At 45.5% G+C, this 19,468-nt stretch overlaps 1 protein-coding gene across 9 annotated transcripts in view; it reads right to left on the reverse strand.

Annotated features, from left to right (window-relative positions):
- si:ch211-26b3.4 (connector enhancer of kinase suppressor of ras 2) overlaps positions 1 to 19,468 on the reverse strand; it is a 648,212-nt gene that overhangs the window by 246,611 nt on the left and 382,133 nt on the right. For 6 of the 9 annotated variants that reach the window (XM_067996824.1, XM_067996823.1, XM_067996827.1 and 3 more), the window contains one exon: positions 4,239 to 4,325. The exons of the other annotated variants lie outside the window; for them this stretch is intronic. In XM_067996824.1, coding sequence (XP_067852925.1) covers positions 4,239 to 4,325 — 87 coding nt within the window. The remainder of the gene's footprint in view (positions 1 to 4,238; positions 4,326 to 19,468) is intronic. 9 annotated transcript variants of the gene reach the window in all.

Below are 19,468 nucleotides of genomic sequence, written 5' to 3' on the forward strand. Positions count from 1 at the left end.
GAGGGTCTCTGCATACCTAATCATCCTTCTCGCTCCCCACTTCTCCCTCAGTTCACAATCTTTTCTGACTTACGTGCTGCAAATAGTGTAAGCCATCACCACAACTCAACCTGTGTCCCTTTGTCATTGCAGATACCCAAGAAATGGAACCAGCACAATCAGAGGAGGCAGAGGAAGATGACAGTGATGATGCAGCCACACTATCACTCGACTGTACACTCGCAGCCACCAGCTCAGAGACTGACACTGCGCGTAGTTTAGAGGCTAGAATAGAGGAGGGATCTGCACATGGTGAAACATTGGGTACAAGTGCGCAGAAGCTGGCACGGGGCGAAAGGATACCGCAGGTGCCAGCTCACTGAAGGGCGAGGTCACACATTAGTTCTGCTGCAAAGGAATCAGATGATGACTTCGATGGGCCAGGTTATATTAGAAGGCTGATGGGTGCACACCACCATATGCATGGTGCACTGGAAAGCCTGCCAGAAAGCCTGAGCACAATGTCAAGGGGGCATGGAGGAGTCGATCCAACTTGGCACAGGGCTTTGAGCAGAGCTTGGAGCCCATCCTTTCCAACATGGAATGGGTGGTCACCTCCATCAGCACACCTGTGGAACCCACCATGATGCAGCGTCTGATGACCATGTCACAGCTTCCATTGCAGCACAAACATCTGCCATCCAAGGTCTGACTGCTGCATTTGGAGCTCAGACTGCTGCATTGCAGGCTCAGGTGGCTGCTATCGTGGCTCTGGGTTCCACTGTGGAATATGGCTTCCATAGTCGCAGCAGTCCAGCAATCTGTTCTCCAGCAGATCATCAGGATTGCTGAGGTGCTGCCCCGGGAAAGTGGCAGTGGCGCCATGGAAGACGAACCTGCTGTCCTCTCTCAGGATGACAGCGTTCCTGCTCCCACCGCTGCCACTCCACCAGTGCCCTTGGCGTTGCCAGTCAGCCAGCCAGGCTAGACTGCTGCAGCCCAAGCCAGAATGCTGCAGTCTGAAGCCGTCCCTCCTAGCCCAGAGATGCTTAAGGTCATCCTCCAAGGCCATGTGCACTCTCCTCAAATAAAGGCCAGCAGCCTCCCACCACCCATGCTCCAGCCACTAGGGATGCACCTCGTAGGAGCACTAGGAAAGGTAAAGGCACACGAACAATAGGCACTAAGGGAATTCTCAAGGGTGAATTGTCTCACTTTGTTTGAATTATGATGTGTTCATTTATAAATTTGGATTTGAATTTGTATTTAGTGTTGGTTTTCATTTCTGTGATGAGCTGAGGGAGGAAGCAATGTGCAATCATAAGGAGGATGATTTGATGTTCATGTGGGAGCAGAAAAGTAAGGAGTGTGGGACTGTTGGTGAATGGGAAGGTGTCTTTGAGGTTACTGGTATTGCTCATTAATAATCTGATCACGCAGAGCCCTGGCATACAGGGCCTGTCCATATTGTTGCCTTCCTGCCTCGTCCTCCACTTCCTGCTGCACTTCCTCCTCTTCTTCCTCCATTTCATCCTCCATCTCTTCCTCCTCCTCCTCCTCCTTCTCTTCCTCCGGCTCAGGTTCTCGCCTCATAGGCGGTGGCAAGGGCTGTTCCCTTATAACGGCGAGGTTGTGCAGCATGCAGCATACGACGACCAATCTTGATACCCACTCAGCTGAGTACTGCAGAGCTCCTCCAGTGTGGTCCAGGCAGCAGAAGCGTTGCTTGAGTATGGTGTACTCGATGATGTTCCGGGTGGCAGCCTGGCTCTCATTGTACGCCTGCTGTGCACATTTATGTGCATTCCTGACCAGAGCCATGAGCCACTTCAAGAGGGGATAATCCTTGTCGCCCTGTCACCAGCCTTTGACTTGCCGTGCTGGTTGAAATATAGGTGGCACGTTGGACTGCCACAGAATGAAGGCGTTGTGACTGCTGCCAGGATAGCGGGCATTGACCTGCATGATGCACTACCTGTGCTCGCACACCGGTCGCACATTGAGGGAGTGGAACCCCTTTCTGTTCATGAATATGGCCAAGTTCCAATGTGGAGTACGCATGCAGCAATATGCGTGCAGGCAATAGCACCCAGCACCATGAGGAAGCCTGCAATGCGAGCAAACCCTCATGCTCACTCATACTGCTTGTCTCTGTCAAGAGCGAACGTGATGAATCTGTTTCTGAGTGTGTACTGAGTGTCAGTGACCTCCCTTATACAGCAGTGCACAGCAAACTGTGAGATGTTGCTTATATTGCCAGCAGCAGCCTGAAGTGAGCCAGAGCCTTAAAAATTAAGTGCCACAGTTACCTTGACAGCTACAGGCAATGCTATTCTTGTCCTGCTCGAATGCTGCAGTTGTAGCTGCAGCAGTTGACAAATCTCGGTCACAAACTCTTTCGCGAACCGCAGCCGTCGGATGCACTGGTCATCGCTGAAGTTGAAGTAAGAGAATTGGTCCCTGCAGGCCCTGCTGAGTGCCCTGCGCTTCCTCCTCCTCCTCCCGCTTCTAGCAGCTTGTCCTGCTCTGTATGGCCTCTCTTCATTCTCCCAGTCATGTTCAATTCCTAGAGGAAGCCCTAGCAAGCCACCCATGTCTGGCAGCAACCTTGTTCAGCACATTATTTTAAATGCCATTAACAGTACTGCAAGACCACTCTCTTTGGAATATTGCAACTTTCTCCAAGTATAGGAAAGTTCCACAAACATCCACAATTGTACCAGAATTGCAGCCAGAATAACTAATCCAGCAACTAACCTGTAAATATTTCATGATCCCTTTAAATAGTGCTGGTGGGGGGTCCTTTATGTCATTTGAGTCCTGTTCAGATGTGCGAGGTTAGGACAGTGTGTTGGCTGGAGCAGGGAGTTCGAAAATGGCACTGCGCGACAGGGTGGTGGAGGCAGACTCAATCATAGCATTCAAAAGGGAACTGGATAAGTACTTGAAAGAAAAAAATTTGCAGGGCTACGGGGATAGGGTGGGGGAGTGGGACTAGCTGGATTGCTCTTGCATAGACCTGGCGCGGACTCGATGGGCTGAATGGCCTCTTTCCATGCTGTAACCTTTCTATGATTCTATGAGGTCACTGTAGGGGAAAATCATCCCCAACCCCAGCCACTGATGTCCCCCTCCCTATTGTCACCCAACATGACCAAACCTTAAACCTCAAGTGCCCCTCCCCACATCTTCATCGAAGTGGTATTCGGAACTTAAAATACATGAAGTGCTAAAAGCTTATACAGTGCCTTTAACATAGAAAAACTTTCAGATGCTTCACAGAGGCAGAATAAAAAGAAAATGGATGCCGACTCAAAGAAGAAGATATTAGAAGTGTTGAACAAAAGCTTGGGTTTTAAGGAAAGTCTTAAAGGAGGAGAAGGAGGTGGAGAGGTGGAAGGGTCTAGGGAAGGAATTCCAGAGCGTAGGACCTAGGTGGCTGAAGGCACATCTGCCAATGGTGGGGTGAAGGGAAGAGTGATGCACAAGAAGTTGCAGTTGGATGAATGGCAAGTTCAAAGCATTGTTGTAAAGCTGGAGGAAATTACCAAAATAGGGAGGAGTGAGGCCATGAAAGGATTTAAACACAAGGATGAGAATATTGAATTTGAGGCACTGGGGGACTGGGAGCCAATACTGGGTGGAAACTGACCAAAGAAGGTCAGCGAGGACAGGGGTGATGGGCAAATGGGACATGGTGTGGGATACAATACGGGCAGCAGAGTATTGGATGAGCTGGTGTGTACGGAGTGTGGAGGACGGCAGGCCACCCAGCAAAGTACTGGAGTACTCGAGTCTGGAGGTGACAAAAGAACAGGCTGATTTGAACGTTCTGTGGACAAAAGTCGTGAATCTCGGATCTCGGGGAATGGAGCTGGACAAGTTCAGAGATTAAGTAAGTAACAGCATGACCTAACTTGGGGAGCAAGCTTTGAGGACTCAACAGAGGTAAGTAAAATGAATTGGTAAGTTTAAGCTTGACAAAAACAAACTGATAAAAAGGACAGGCGCAATGGAAATAGAAGTCAGAAAATGTTACAGGAGGAAAATGCAACACTTACAGGAAGTGCACACATACACAAAACTTTCAATATATTGTAGATACAGACTATACAATAGTTAATCGTTAGTGGTGCTGGTATACAGATCACTTAGCAGCACTATTATACTGTCACGTAAAAATAAATAGTTCTGAAATCCAATATCTAGTATAGGTTTTCTTTGTCCTAACCACAGGTTACAACAGCAGATATACTCACCTCTGCTACCTCGCTTATACATATTGGGCTCCTTGGATTCTCCCAGCCAACTGTACTCTGTTGGCATGGACACAGGCCTCAAGTCACCTGGAAACAACCCAATAAGTAGTTGAAAAGACTCTCGTTTTTCAGTGCAAGTTAGTGTATGACTACGCTAAAGGAGTGATTCTGTGATCCAGCACTTTCAGGGGCAAATCACGGGCGCGCAGTGTGTTATTTTCCTTTCATTAATTTTAATGGATGGAAAATTCCGGGCTACACGCCTGCAACTTCCTGATACGCCCTCATTGCGTGCGCCAGTCATCAGATCACACAGTCACGCCCGAAGACACTTTTGGTAACTAAAGTAAGTAGATTTAGATATGAATGAAGTATCAAATACGGAAGCCTAGAAAATACTGTTGTTGATCTTAGCTGGTGAACGTGTGTGATATTCCATTCTCTGGTATTTTAATGCATGCGTCAACCCTTTTATTTTAAATGGGTGAGTGCATCTGCTAAATTGGGGAACAGAAGGATGTTACAGCATTTGTCTGCAAATATCACTTACTATAGTTTCTAGTGTTATGTCACTTCTATTAACTGAGAGTGTTATTTAAAGCATTTCCTGAATACCATGTTTCGGAACAGGAGTAGGCCATTTAGCCCCTTGAGCCTGTTCCGCCATTCAATGAGATCATGGCTGCTCTGTATCCTAACTCCATCCACCCACCTTGGCTCCATATCCCTTAATACTCTTGGCTAGCAAAAATTTATCGATCTCAGATTTAAAATTATTAATTGAGCTAGCACCTACTGCTTTTTGTGGGAGGGAGTGCCACACTTCCACCACCCTTTGTGTGAAGTAGTGTTTCCTAACTTCTCTCCTGAATGGCCTGGCTCTGATTTTAAGGTTATGTCCCCTTGCCCTAGACTCCCCCACCAGCTGAAAAAGTTTCTATCTATCCATCCTATCAATTCCTTTCAAGATCCCAAAAACCTAAATCAATTCACCCCTTAACCTTCTATATTCCAGGGAACACAAACTTAGTTTATGTAATCTTTCCTCTAACCCTTGGACCCTGGTAACATTTTGGTGAATCTGCGCTGCACTCCTTCCAAGGCCAGTATATTCTTTCTAAGGTGTGGCACCCAGAACTGTACATAGTACTCCAGATGTGTTCTAACTAGGGCTTTGTATAGCTGAGGCAAAACTTCCTCCCCTTCATATTCCAGCCCTCTAGTTATAAAGGCTAACATTCCATTAGCCTTTTTTATTATTTTTGTACCTGACTACTACATTTTAGTGATGTGTAAATGGACCCCTAAATCTCTTTGGACTTCCATTGTTCCTAGCTTTACACCATTTCAAAAATGCTCAGATCTATCCTTTTTTGGTCCAAAATGGATGACCTCACACTTACCTGCGTTGAAATGCCACAGTTTTGCCTAGTCACTTAATCTATCAATGTCTCTGTAATTTTATGCTCCCATCTACACTACTTACTATGCCACCAATCTTTGTGATGTGGAGATGCCGGTGATGGACTGGGGTTGACAATTGTAAACAATTTTACAACACCAAGTTATAGTCCAGCAATTTTATTTTAAATTCACAAGCTTTCGGAGATTTTCTCCTTCCTCAGGCAAATTGAAACATTTGCCTGAGGAAGGAGAAAATCTCCGAAAGCTTGTGAATTTAAAATAAAATTGCTGGACTATAACTTGGTGTTGTAAAATTGTTTACAACCAATCTTTGTGTCATTGGCAAACTTGGATATATGGCTCTCTATTGTGTTATCTAAGTGATTAATAAATATAGTGAATGGTTGAGGCCCCAGCACAGATCCTTGTGGGACACCACTAGTCACTTCCTTCCAATTCCCGTACATACCCATTATCCCTATTCTCTGTCTTTGATCGCCTAACCAATCTCCTAACCAGGTCAATAATTTGCCTTCAACTCCATGAGCTTTAGTTTTAGCTAACAGAAACATCCTCTTTCCACTTTCCAAACCCCTATCTAAATCTTCACATAAACTAAACTTAAAGCTCAGCTTCTCTGTACGAAACATTAACACTTTCTGAGCTCCTGGTCGTGAACATTTTTTGTACGAGGATATATAATAATAGAACTCTTTTTAAAGAACCATTTAAAGCATGCCACACACAACAGCTTTATATTTAGTTATTTGGTTAGCTTATCATTAGTTATTTGCCCCACTTCATTTTCCAGAACTAAATCGAGCAATGCTTCTTTCCTTGATGGACTGGAAACAAACTAATCTCGGAAGCAATCCTGGAGACATTCTAAAAAGCATTCCCCACTTTGACCACATGCAATACCTTTATTCCAGTCTATCTTGAGATAGTTAAAATCACCTAATATTATTGCCCTGTTGTTTTTGCAGCTCCCCCTGAACTGTCTGCAGATCTCCACCTCTATCTCATGTCCACTGTTCGGTGGTCAATAGTGCACATCAAAAATTGAATCATTTCTCTCCCTATTTCTTAACTCCGTCCACATGGATTGTGTCTTAATGCAGCCCATGCAGATATGCTCACATTCAAGCACAGTTATGGAATCCTACACTAACACTGCCGCCTCATCCCCCTTTTTCTCTCCCTATCTCTCCTGAAAAAGTTATAACCATGAATATTAAACTTGCAGTCCTGTCCAAACCTAATCCATTGTCTGTGCTACAATTAAAGATCATATACCCTCCCATAGATATTAATGTTTCCAACTCTCCAATACTATCTTGAATGGTTTGTGCCTTCATATCCATAACACTCAAACCTGACTCCAATTTGATGGACCCCTTATTCTTTGTCCTGGCTTTATTTAATTTTTTGTCATTCCTCTTCAACAGTGTTTTTATCTCTCACTACCTCGTAGCCTGTTTCTTTCCTTTTTTCCGATGGTAGTATTTTCTCACTATCGCCCTTCTGCTTTAAATCCCGCTAGCTTTATTAATCCTAGGTCTCAACCCTAGACTCTCTTCACTTCCCCCCACCACCCAGCCATAATAGTTTAAATCCCACATGTGAGGATTTATAATCTAGAGAAAGACAGTGGCCCTACAAAAAGGCAAGCATGTTGGGAATCTCCCGGGACTCAGGAAAAAGCAGTGCTAGCGGTCAATAGGAAAGGCAGACAAGATACAGTATGCCAGTGGAGCCTGCTTTGAAGAAGAGGCCAAGGAGAGAGTGAGAGGAGGCTGACTGAAGGCAAGCAGAGAGCAGTGTAAGGCAGTGGTGTTCACGTGTTTCTGTGTGAAGGACCCCAAATAGAGTGAAAATTACAGAAAAGACTCCTAAATATTGATGAGCTCTCGCAAACTCCCTGTAAATATTGATGAGCTCTCCGATACCTCCTGTAATTACTGATGGGATCTAGGAGACCTCTCTGTAATTACTGATGGGATCTCAGAGACCCCCCCCCCCTGTAAATACTGATGGGATCTCAGAGACCCCTCTGTAAATACTGATGGGATCTCAGAGTCCCCTCTGTAAATACTGGGGCTCACAGAGACCCCCTGTAAATATTGATGGGCTCTCGGAGACCCCCTGTAAATATTGATGGGCTCTCGGAGACCCCCTGTAAATACTGATCTGCTCTCGGAGACCCCTTGTAAATACTGGGGCCCTCAGAGACCCCCTGTAAATATTGATGAGCTCTTGGAGACCCCCTGTAAATGCTGGGGTTCATGGAGACCCCCTCTTAGCTTTGATAAGTTCTCGGAGACCCACTGTAAATACTGATGAGCTCTCGGAGACCCTCTGTAAATATTAATGGGCTCTCGGAGACTCCTGGCAATATTGAGACATTCACAGGACCTCAATGTTCTAATTTCCAAAATACAGAGTCAGCTGCCTGAAGGATAACAATGCTACTATTGCAGAAAATGTTTTTTTATTAGGAGATAGCCACAGAAACAATGTGCTAGTGAGTCAACAAGGAACATACAAAAATCTGATGACAAATGGACCAGAATCTGAAGAGTTTGTGGACTCCCTTGGACGACCTCACTGACCTCCTGGGGACCTCCACTTAACAAAACTATGGTGTAAGGTTACGTAAAACAAATAGCGTGAAAATTACAGATAAGACTCCTAAATGGAATAATATAACAAAGAATAGCACAGGTTCTACCACAGTCTTTCAACTATCTGTGGAAAAAGATGTCGTTCCAGAGAGTGGAGTGTTCAAAAGGGGAGAAAGGGATAAACCAGCTAACTGTAGACCAGTCCATATTGGTATGGATAAGCTTCTAGAGGCCTTAATATGGGATGAAATTAATACCCACCTAGAAAGACACAGATTAATTTAGGACAGCTAGCATGGATTTGTAAAAGGAAAATCATGTCTGACAAATTGAATAGAGTTCTTTGAGGAAATACTCATACAGGGAATGCAGCGGATGTTGAGTATATGGATGCATTGGATCAGGTGTTGCTTAGGCGGCTTAATAATAAAATTGAGGCAAATGGTATTAAAGGGCCTGAGGCATGGATAGAAAATTGGTTAAACGACAGAAAAGAGTAGTGGTTAATGGACATTTTAGTATCCCAGGGGTCAGTGTTGGGACCATTGCTCTTCCTTTTTACAGAGGGTCGTTAGGACACAGAATGCCCTATCAGAAACAGTGGTGGAAGGCAGGTTCCAGAATAGGTTTCAAAAGGGAAGTGGATAAATACTTGAAAAATAAAATTGTAAAAGGGTACAGGGAAAGGACAGGGGAATGGGAGGATGTAGATAGCTTTTTCAGAGAGCTGGCATAGGCAGAATGGGCTGAATGGCCTCTTTTGTGCTGTAGAATTCTAGGATTCTATAAGAAAACAAAGCTATGACATTAGTAACGGTAAAAGAGAACTAAGGCACGAAGATTGCTTGATAGGAGAGATTCAAAAAGTACAGCATCAAGACATAACTGTATTTCAAATGGAAAATAGTAAACCAAACAGAAAATCATTGAAACCAGACAAAAAGTTAGAAATTAAGTGTGTTAGGATTAAATGGTTGAGAGAAGCCCTTGAAAGAGGCAAGACGATGCATAAGAATAAGAAAAAAGTATTGCAAATTAGATTTAAATAGGATAAAAGAAATGGTGTAATCGTGAAAATGGAGATTGTATTTGACTGGCGAAATTCAAGGGAATTAAATAAATTTCAAAAGAAGGAAACAGAAGAAGCGTGCGAGGCACAAATTGAGGGGGAAAAAAAGACAGGAAGCTGAAAATAATCAAATAGAGAAAACCAAGCTTTAAAAATCAAACTATAGGCATGAACTTGACAGGAGAAGATTTAAGGGAAAAAGTTGAATAGCTCAGGATAGAGGGAGGTCACAACCCCCACTTGGGAAAAGAGATAATCTTGAATAAAAGAGAATGCTCAAGTGACAGGCTCCGTGCATCAATGGGAAATAAAACATGCCACAAGCAGAAGGAAACTGTTAAAAAAAACCTGAAGGATTAGTCGAGGAAAGTGAGACATGAAGTGCCAGTAACATGTCTGCTACATTATTGAGGATGTAAAGGGCAATTTGCTATTATATCAGTACCTTAAGTTAGATTTGACAACCCACACCCTGTCAATCATAGAATCATACAGCACAGAAGGAGGCCATTTGGCCCATCATGCCTGTGCCGGCTCTTTGAAAGAGCTATCCAATTAGTTCCACTCCCCCGCTCTTTCCTCACAACTCGGCAAATTTTTTCTTTTCAAGTATATATTCAATTCCCTTTTGAAAGTTACTATTGAATCTGCTTCCACCGCCCTTTCAAGCTGTGCATTCCAGATCATGGCAACTCACTGCATAAAAAAAATTCTCCTCATCTCCCCCCTGTTTCTTTAGCCAATTATCTTAAATCTGTGTCCTCCGGCTACTGACCCTCCTGCCAGTGGAAACAGTATTTCCCTATCTACTCTATCAAAACCCCTCACCATTTTCAACCTCTATTAAATATTAAATCATTGGGAATAAAGTACAGATATTTCAAATAAAGGACTGAAAATCAATTCCATATGCGTTTTCCCAAAGCAGTGCCACAGTGTGTAACAAAAATAAGGTACAGTGGAATCAGAAAAGTACTTTTCACTCTTTGTAGTGATCAGTAACTTATAATAATCAGCTTTCCAAAACCAGCTGCTGTTAGGTTATTGCAATCACCATGGTTATCAGTGCCGCTCAGTTGTGGAGATCACTTTAGTGGCAATTACCCATAGCTGTAAAAGAATTGCCTCAGTTGTAACATTATTAAACTGCAGGAGCTGGCATTCGAATGGACAACGACATTATTAGTGGCTCGCTAATTGTTAATTGTACAGGGTCTTGACGATGGCTCAATGACTGCACAGTTTGCAGCAGCACTTTAAACAGCCGAGCAGTGCTCTGTTCAAGGGTGTTAGTTTTGGGTTTGAGAGTAATGAACGGAACAAGATAGAAGTGCCAGCTATCTATAAGCACTTAACATTCTGAGCAGCACATGGGGGACAGGGAGGCCAAGCCTCTCTTTTGCCCGTGCGCTGTTTTGAATGTTAGTTCTGTGATGAGATTGTTCAAAGTGGCGAGTGCTGAGCAGTGGAATCATAGGATCAACAATACACATCAGGGTGTGCTACCTTCTTGACAGACTGGTCAGTTAGCTACTAGCCGTATCAATCACTACAACAGGATCCCACTGTGCTTTTAACTATATATAAGCATTTTTAAAAAAAAATCATCAAGAGGTTAGATAACAATAAAATAGAAGAGCTGTAAATTTGAAATTATTTTGTTAACTTGTTGGGTGCCCCCATTTGCATTAAGCTTCAACTTTTCCCAATTCCTACAAAAAGACATTTCCGAATGACATTATGCTACTAAGTGGATCATTCTTGATCGAATGAAAATAGTAAATTTAAAAAGAGGTGAAAGTGAGGTAGTGATTAGTGTAATAGCATTATGCACAATAACATTATTTTCAGTGCAACAACTTAGCTGCAGTATGCCCTGATGCAGCTGCTCGACTGATGTGAATGAATTCTCAAAAGGTTTTTTGGCTGGCACTCAACTAGCACTAAGTATTGAAGATTTGCTATATTCTAACGGTGCACTGACAACTTCTGAAATGCATGAGTTATCATATTGTCCTGAAAGGCATCTGTATTTGCAAGAGATGCAAAGGAAGTCCAATTCTTGACCTGAACTTGCATGTTTCAAACCAAGTAGATCTTATGATGGTGAGGGATTTGTGAACTATCTAGATTATTAGAGAATGAAAAGAGGTATCAAAAGAGCTTGAGCAATGGGATAGAAAAAGGGGGAGGGTAAACAGAATGGCTGGAAAGTGACAAAATATCTGGAGACAGGTATGAAGATTGTATTAAGTCTTGTGTGTACTAAGGAGGCCTGTCTCCAGAATTTTAACACAAACGGTCATGGGCACCAGAAATAGGTTTATCACCCAGTGTGAGTTTGAATGGGCCACTATTTCCATACATAATCCAGATTGGTTAAGGGGCATTGTATTAGAGTTTCATTGGTTCATAGAAAAAATAATCTGTTAAAACACACTTTATCCTGTGGGGAATTTAATGAATATTAATGAAGTAGATGAATAGTAATCACAAGGCTGGGGATATCGATTCAAGATAGTCAATCTGTACGCAAGGCTCGAGGTTGGTAGGATTTTGTTTTCTTAGAGTCACTGATGTGTAAAATGGTGCCCAGCAGAGTCAATCAGAGCTAATTCACTAAGCTTCTTTCAAAAGATGTTGGATGATTATCTGGTAAGAATGGGATGAAAGTTATAATGATACATTTAAGCCCAGGAGATTAAATGGATCATTATAACCCATGGAGCATGTTGTGGTATTTTATTCAGTTCGTTTACAAGAATATGTGAAGGAAATTCATTGTTTTGGCTTTTTTTGGAGATTTTATCTGATTTAAATTTCCTTCAGCAGGAAGTTTTTGGTTTGGGTTAAGTGGAGGCCACGATGTACATGTTGTACATGGCACATTGGAGGCAATGGGCTTGTGATGGGTCGGAGATCTGTCCCATTTCCAATCATGAAAGACTGTGGCCCAAATTTTTTACACTCTCTTTGGGTGCTATCTGTGTGGGTGGGTGTGGGAAATGTGGGGGAGGGGAGAGAAGAGCCATTCTACCAGCTCCCAGATTCCCTCGCTTCTTCCAGGATTAACCACTGGAAGTGATGGCAGACCTTAATACACCCACCCTTATTTGGTAGAGTATATTCAAATGAAATGTTGATGATAGAAATACAGTCATCCGATGTATTAATGTCTCAGCAAATGCCAAGCATCCGGAATATCATTGCCTTCCTGGAGCCTAGTGTTGCCAAGATTGCGGGGGAGGGGGTTACATTTTAAATGCCTTCTGATCAAGTGCAATTAATCATAAATTTAAATTTCAAAGGTTTTCTTCGACTGCCCAACAGGCAGCCAGTGACAGTCAGGTGTTCCTGTGGGATCGGAATATCCAAGCCTATATTTTTAAGATTTCTCTATGGAGTTTTGGTAGCTGGTTGCTCTAATTTGTTTACTACTCCCTGAAAACAGTTTATTTGTGTGTGTAGCTGACATACACTATATTTATATCATGTATTGACGTCACTTCAAAGGGTGGATGAGCTACCTTTGTCCAGGTTTGACAGGCTATCAAATGTTGGTTGTCAAGTCCACATAGGTGGCAGAAGCATATTGGGCCAGGAATCGCTCCGAGCGGTGAGGCAACGGTCACCGCCACTCCTGCGAATTAAATTAACTAAATTACTTACTGCGGGCTCTGTGGCGTCAAATCGCATGAATTTGAACCTTAAAAAAATTGTGCGCTATCAACCCAGCCTCTGAGCAGCGTGAGTTACTGCGTGGCTGGAGAAGTCTGTGAGAAGAAGACACGCCCACAGAATCTGTCAGGAAGAGAAGTCACGCCCACAGATTCAGGCTGCATTGGTCAAGCAGGCAAGCAGACTTCATTCATTTAAAATTAGTATTCTGGATGTCACTGTAAATAAAAACATTTTTTTAATAAAAAACCAAAGAAATAATTGAATTAAATTAAAGAGACAGAAGGGAAAAGTAAAAACAAATAAATTTTTTAATTTGAATGTTTTTTTAAATGACCAAAAACGATTAAAATAAGGAGTGATATGAGACGCCGCATTTTTAAAAGTTAATTTTTAGTTGTTTGGCAGACATTAAGACTTACTGCACTGTTGAAACTTAGTTTAGACCTGGTATTTTTAAGCGTACCTGTTTTGTGGCATAATTAGTTGCTTTCCAGCTGGGCAGATAAGCAAGTTGGTGTTTTTCAATGATTTCTCGGATTGCAGCGTTCGATGGCCCTTTAATTCAAAGCTGTCATCTCCAATGAATCACTAGGAGCAAGTTCCGGATTTCCATGTTTCACTGCGCATGTGCAAACACCAGAACTTGCTCCTTCGACTTGCCATTAATAACGGAGAGCGCTGTTGAGCTCCTCTGTTATTTTGGGAGCGATTTGTGCCCCAATATTAATGATCTGGTTACAGTAAGGTCCCTCTACTGATTCTCCCCCTCCCCCTTGCCCAAACCTCCCAGCAGGTTCCCCACCATCCTTCCCCCCGCATCTCTCCCAGCATCTCTCTCTGTTTTCTCTTCTATCAACCCTCACGCCACCTCTGAGCTCATCGAGTCTATAAAACACACCTCCAGCTCTCTCGACCCTACTTCCACTAAACTGCTAACCCCCCAGCTTCTCTCCTGATCCCAAGCTAGCTGGTATTGTAAATGGTTCCCTCTCCTCTGATAGTGTCCTTCTCCCTTTCAAAACTGCCATCATCACCCACTTGCTCAAAAAAAAATCCTTGACCTCTCTGTCCTTGCAAACTACCTGGAGGAAAAATTCGATAAGGGCCGTTTTCAGGGGCGTGGGTAACGTGATGCGCTGGTATCCCGCGCCCGATGGCCCCTACAAAGGCAGCACGTGAACTTCATGCTGCCTGCTACTTACCATGATATCTCCATGCAGCCACGCTACCCGCGCTGCTGAGAGGCTGCACGGAGATTGAGGAAGTTGGAAATGGGGCATACACAGCACACGTCATCAGTAGCCTGCATCTCTTAAAGCTGCAGGTGCACATTTCAAATGGCAGGTACACAGCTTATTAGGAGAAGGGAAGGATGGCCACGAGAATAGCAGGACCGGCACGAGAGAGGGCTCCACACTTCTCCGATGATGCTCTGGAGGCCCTGGTGGAAGGTGTGGACGAAAGGAGGGCCAACATGTAACCGCAGGGTGGCCGGAGACCCTCCAGACTGCAGCTCGGCAGGCTGTGGCGCAGGAAGTCAACGCCAGCAGCATTGCACCACGCACGCGGGTGCAGTGCCGAAAGAAGTTCAATGATTTGACACGAGTGGTCGAGGTGAGTGAATTCAAGTGTCAAATGGCACATCCTACCAACTACACCACTGCTTCACCCACAACACCCCCCCGTCACCAACCCACCAACAAACACTGCCCATCCATACGCAATGCTGCACTCAGCATGCTACATCTCACTCGCACATAGAGCCACACTTTCAGGCCACACAATCACCACTCACAGGTCACACAAACAGGCAGTTATTCGACCACAACAGGCACATCACCCACATACCTTGCAGGACACTCACTGACACACTGTCCTCTGTCTTGCAGGAGAAGGTGGCGCGTAACAGCCGGCAGCAGGAGGGACCTGAGGGTGGAGGGGAAGCTTACACATCCTCACCCCCCTACAGGAGATGGTGTTTGGGATCATTGGGTTGGCCATCGCTGCAGCCATGACAACGTGCTGCACTGGAGGTCCCGATGAAGGGGGTCTCTGCATATCTAATGCTCCTTCCCCTTTCCCACATCTCCCTCCTCCCATAACCTTTTCTGACTCACATGCTGCAGGTGCTGTCAGCACGGACGTCTTACTTGCTCCACAACTCAACCTGTTTCCCTTTGTCATCGCAGATACCCAAGAACATGTGGAGGAGGAGGAGGAGGAGGAGGAGGGGGACACTGAAGCCACACCCTCACTCGATCTGACACTTGCTTCCACCAGCTCAGAGACTGACACAGCGCGTCCTTTAGAGGTTAGGTTAGAGGAGGGATCTGCACGCTGTGAGACACCGAGCACAAGTGCGCAGGAGCCGGGGCGGAGGGAATGGATACCACAGGAGCCAACTCGCCGGAGGGCGAGGTCGCTCACTAGTTCTGCTGCAAAGGAGTCAGATGAAGACGTCGATGGGCCAGGCTACAGAAGACGGCTGATGGGCGTACACCACCAAATGCTTGGGGCACTGGAAAGCCTGCCAGAAAGCCTGCGCACAATGAGAAGGGGCATGGAGGAGTCCAGCCCAACTTGGCACAGGGTTTTGCGCAGAGCTTGGAGCCCATCCTTTCCAACATGGAACGGGTGGTCACCTCCATCAGCGCACCTGTGGAATCCACCATGATGTAGCGTCTGATGACTGATGTCACAGCTTCCATTGCAGCACAAACATCTGCCATCCAAGGTCTGACTGCTGCATTTGGAGCTCAGACTGCAGCTTGGGAAGCTCAGACTGCTGTTATCGTGGGTCTGGGGACCAATGTGGAACAGGGCTTCCAGGACGTCACAGCACTCCAGCAATCCGTTCTCCAGCTGATGACCAGGATTGCTGAGGCGCTGCCCCTTGTGAGTGGCAGTAGCGCCCATGGCAGTCAGACCTGCTGTCCTCTCTCTGGAGGACAGCCTTCCTGCTCCCACCCCTGCCACTCCGCCAGTGCCCCTGTTGTTGCCTATCAGCCAGCCAGGCCAGACTGCTGCAGGCCATGCTGAGATGGTGCAGTCTGAAGCCGGGCTCTCCCAGCCCAGAGCTGCTTGAGGTTGTCTTCCAAGGTCACCTGGACGTTCCTCCACTGAAGGGCAGCAGCCTCCCACCACCCATGCTCCAGCTACTGGGGAAGCACCTCGTAGGAGCACTAGGATAGGTAAAGGCACACAAACAAAAGGCACTAAGGGAATGCACTAGGGTGAGTAGTTCTGTTATGTTTGCATAATTTCATTTATTCATTGATAAATGAGACTTTGATTTTGCATTTGGCGGTGGATTTTATTTATGCGATGAGCTGAGAGGGAAACCAATGTGTAATCAGATGGAGGGCGATTTGATTGTCTTGTGGAAGCGGAAAGGTGGGGAGTTTTGGTAAGTTGGGTGATGTAGTTCACATTATTGATAGCGGGCACGGATCAGGCAAGCACGCAGAACCCTTGCAGAGTTCCTCTTCCGGGTCCACCCCCTCCTCCTCCTCCTCCTCAGCCTCCTCCTCTGGCTCAGGGTCTTCTCCAATCATTGGTGGCAAAGGCTGATCCCTCATGACGGCGAGGTTGTGCAGCATGCAGCAGACCACCACAAATCTGCCCACCCGCTCAGGGGAGTGCTGCAGGGCTCCTCCAGACCGGTCCGCTGCCTGGACCGGTCTGGAGGAGGCTTATGGTGTGCTCCACGATGTTGCATGTGGCAGCATGGCTCTCATTATAGGCCTGCTGTGCACGTGTGCGTGGGTTCCTAACCGGTGTCATGAGCCACGATGTGAGGGGATAGCCCTTGTCACCCAGTAGCCAGTCTTTGACTTGCCGAGTTGGATGAAAGATAGCTGGCACATTGGACTGCCGCATGATGACGGTGTCGTGACTGCTCCCAGGGTAGCGGGCATCGACCTCCATGATTCGATGAGTGTGGTCACAAACCAGCTGCACGTTGAGGGAGTGGAAGCCCTTTCGGTTGACGAAGATGGTTGAGTTGATGTGCAGGGCACACAGGGCAATATATGTGCAGTCCATAGCACCCTGCACCATGGGGAAGCCAGCAACGCGGGAGAACCCCCGTGTTCGCTCGTTCTGCTTGTCTCTGTCGAGAGGGAAGGTGATGAACCTGGTCCTCATCTGGTACAGTGCGTCTGTGACCTCCCTTATGCAGCAGTGCACTGCATACTGCGAGATGTTGCACATGTCTGAAATGATCCTGAGCCGTAGAAATTCAGCGCCATGGTGACCTTCACAGCCACAGGCAATGCTGTCCATGCCCTGCTCTGAGGCTGCAGTTGTGGCTGCACCAGTTGACAGATCTCAGTCATGGCTTCCTTGGTGAACCTCAGGCGTTGGATGCAATCCTCCTCGGTCATGTTGAGGTAAGAGAATTGGTCCTGGAAGGCCCTCATTGGGTAGGGACTCCTGCTCAGTGGCCTGCGCCTCCTTGTCCTCCGTCTCCTCGCAGCTTGACCTGCTATGCGTGGCCTCTCTGCATGCTCCCAGTCATGCTCAATGCCCAGCGGGAGCCCTAGCTGTTCAGGAATGTTGTTCAACCACGGTTGTAACTTTCTGGACCGTAAGGCAGTTCCTACCAAACCACTCTCAAATGTACTCTAGGAACTCTCAGTAAGAATAGGGAGCTTCAAAAAACACTTCCTACTCCACCAGCAGCCAGAAGCAATAATCCAGCAACTAACCTGCAACACCTGCATGGCCCCTTTAAATAGCACTGGTGGGGGGTCCTCCTGGCACTGTAAGACACGTTCAGATGGTCGGGGTTAAGGCTGTGCATTGAGTTGAGCGTTAAGGTCCAAAATGGTGTCACTTTAAATCAGCGTTGCACACTGCACGCATTTTCTCCTTACTTTACATGCTTTCAGCGTTCGGTATGTCCACATGCGCTAACTCCTATACCAAGATGGCTTCCGGCGCACGTCATGCTGGAAACGTGCGTGCGCATCCAAGACGTCATCTTGGATGTCAGAGAGGCCGTGTAGCGCCGAAACAACGGGCGCTACACGGCCCAATTTAGCGCCCCCTATCTCCAACCTCCCTTTCCTCTCTCAAGTCTTTAAGCGTGCTATTTGAATCTTTCTAATCAGGTTTCTGTCCCAGCCACCACACCAAAATGGCCCTAACCAAAGACACAATGGCATCCTTTGTAATTGTGACTGTGACCGTGCTTAAAACCAATTTCTTTGACCAAGCTTTTGGTCACCCCTCCTCATATTTCCTTCTTTAGCTCAGTGTCTATTTTAGTCCTTATGTTTCTGAAGTGCATTGGGATCTTTTTCCATGTTAAAGGTGCTGTATACATGCAATTTGTTGTTGTTAAGAAGGAGAAAGGTCAAATCATTTGGGATTGCCAGGCCACTAGGGGGAGAAACCCAACCTCACCTTGTATATAAATTATCACACAGTTGTAAACATTGTATCCGGAAATCATGTCAGGGTAGCTGTTGTCTTTAACCCTAGTTTGACTGACAGTTCTTCTGGTATGAAGTCTTCCATTTTAATCTGCTTTTGTCCAAATTCAGTATTCAAAAATAAGAGGAGGTATAATTGGGGGTCCTATTTCAAGGTTTTCTCAGTGAATATTTACTTGAGTAAGCAGTTGACAAGCTGAAGCAAGTAGTACCGCTCAGCAAATGTCCAATTTCATGTACGAGGTACAGATGTGTGCTATACATTATGGAAAAATTACTCGTTGGAGAATTTCTATTGTCTGAAGCAGATTTTAAGAAAACGACCGTGATTTATTTCTTTGATGTTATTTTTGACTTTGCTTCTGCTAAATCTAGGGTAAATTTTATACTTTTGCTCTCCCAGTGCAGAGCAGTGCATGCTGGGAACCCATTAGGTGTGGGGCATCAATCACCCATTGAGCAGCCCACCTGATCTTCTCTCCATGGCTGGAAAAAGGGGCTGTGTAAAAGGGGCTGTATAAAAAGGGCTGCATAAAAAGCGGCTATGTAAAAGGGGCTATATAAAAAGGGCTGTTTAAAAGGGTCTGTGTAAAAAGCGGCTGTGTAAAAGGGGCTGTGTAAAAGGGGCTGTATAAAAAGGGGCTGTATAAAAAGGGGCTACATAGAAGGGGCTGTGTAAAAAGGGGCTACATAAAAGGGGCTGTGTAAAATGAGCTGTGTAAAAGGGGCTGCATAAAAAGGGCTGTGTTAAAAGGGGCTGTGTAAAAGGGGCTGTGTAAAATGAGCTGTGTAAAAGGGGCTGTATAAAAAGGGCTGTGTAAAAAGGGGCTGTGTAAAAAGGGGCTGTGTAAAATGAGCTGTGTAAAAGGGGCTGTATAAAAAGGGCTGTGTAAAAAGGGCTGTGTAAAAAGGGCTGTGTAAAAGGGGCTGTGTAAAAAGGGTTGTGTAAAAGGGGCTGTGTAAAAGGGGCTACATAAAAGGCATTCATACCTGACGTCTGATATGTGCTACAAG

This window comes from Heptranchias perlo, chromosome 15 (assembly GCF_035084215.1).
Source record: "Heptranchias perlo isolate sHepPer1 chromosome 15, sHepPer1.hap1, whole genome shotgun sequence".
In the NCBI taxonomy this organism is placed as follows: domain Eukaryota; kingdom Metazoa; phylum Chordata; class Chondrichthyes; order Hexanchiformes; family Hexanchidae; genus Heptranchias; species Heptranchias perlo.